This window comes from Trichechus manatus, unplaced genomic scaffold, assembly GCF_000243295.1.
Source record: "Trichechus manatus latirostris isolate Lorelei unplaced genomic scaffold, TriManLat1.0 scaffold00022, whole genome shotgun sequence".
In the NCBI taxonomy this organism is placed as follows: domain Eukaryota; kingdom Metazoa; phylum Chordata; class Mammalia; order Sirenia; family Trichechidae; genus Trichechus; species Trichechus manatus.
This window is the reverse complement of record NW_004443958.1, coordinates 5777239-5778329: the sequence shown is the minus strand read 5'-3', so window position 1 is coordinate 5778329 and position 1091 is coordinate 5777239. Positions and strand designations below refer to the sequence as shown.

General features: G+C 34.6%; 1 protein-coding gene across 2 annotated transcripts in view; it reads right to left on the bottom strand.

Annotated features, from left to right (window-relative positions):
• MED30 (mediator complex subunit 30) overlaps nucleotides 1-1069 on the bottom strand; it is a 13394-nt gene extending 12325 nt beyond the window's left edge. The window contains exon 1 of one of the 2 annotated variants that reach the window (XM_023728166.1): nucleotides 9-1069. In XM_023728166.1, coding sequence (XP_023583934.1) covers nucleotides 9-257 — 249 coding nt within the window. In that variant the 5' untranslated portion in view covers nucleotides 258-1069. The remainder of the gene's footprint in view (nucleotides 1-8) is intronic. The other variant, XM_023728167.1, reaches the window with a different exon arrangement.
• Nucleotides 1070-1091: the final 22 nt, after the last annotated feature.

The following is a 1091-nucleotide window of genomic DNA, read 5'->3' as shown; positions in this document are numbered from 1 at the left end:
AAACTTGCCTCTACTGGAATGGGGTCCATTCCTCCGCAGTTTTCATTGCATTTGTCGTAGACCAATCTCAGCTTTCTGAAGAGAATGGAAAGTTGGCGAAGATGATCCTGGAGCTTTGTTAACCGGTCTTGATATGTTCCAGTATGGTAAGTGACACCATTTGGCAGCTTACCAGGCAAAACAGAACAATAAAAATATAATGAAAAGCAAGATTTTCTGTAAGTATAAGCCAGCAAACAGAAACAATTTCTAAGCATTGCATAAAAGCAAACTATTCCTCTTATTTAACTAAGTGCAATTTTAAGAATATTTCTCAGAACAGCATCTACAGTTTTCATGGATTCTCAAGTGGTTAAAGGATACCTAATTAATAAAGAAATACTTCTCTAAAACAAATGCTTAGAAATACTCTTAGCAGTTTGTATTTATGGAGCTTCATCCTTCTGGATTAGTGATACTGAGGATGATTTTTAAAAATTCAATACTTTAAAAAGATATATGACTAAATAACTAGGTTACAGGCAGTCCAGAAGCTCCTATTGTTGCCACCTCATCTTTTCAGCATTGTGGAAATGCAGCAGCACACTGCTGTTCCTTTTTCAGCCAAACATGATATGCCCCAAAGGGTCTTAGAGAGTCAGACTACAGAATTCACATCATGAGGGGCAAACAGAAACATCACAGTCACAAATTAATTCTGAATAGAGATCATTAGTTATTTATAATAGATCAGAATTATGAAGTGGTTAACAGAAAGAGCTCTGGAAGAGTAATTTATTTCATCTCTCTCTAAGCGTTGGTTTCCTGAACTGTAAAAATAAACGCTTCTTAAAACTGTTGTAAGCACAATAAGAGAAGAAGCACAGAAAGCAAGCATGTACAGCTGTATCTGACCAAGGAAAATACGGTAAATACTTCATAAATGCTAGCTATTATGTCTACTAGCCCTAATGCAATGCTCTGGATACAGGTTAACAATAAAGAAACATTTGCTATATCCTGAGAGATTATCTAATCCATACCTTTATCATTTTAGATATGAATATTCATTTCTAAAATAATCATCAAAGAATTTCATACTTCTTTTGGAT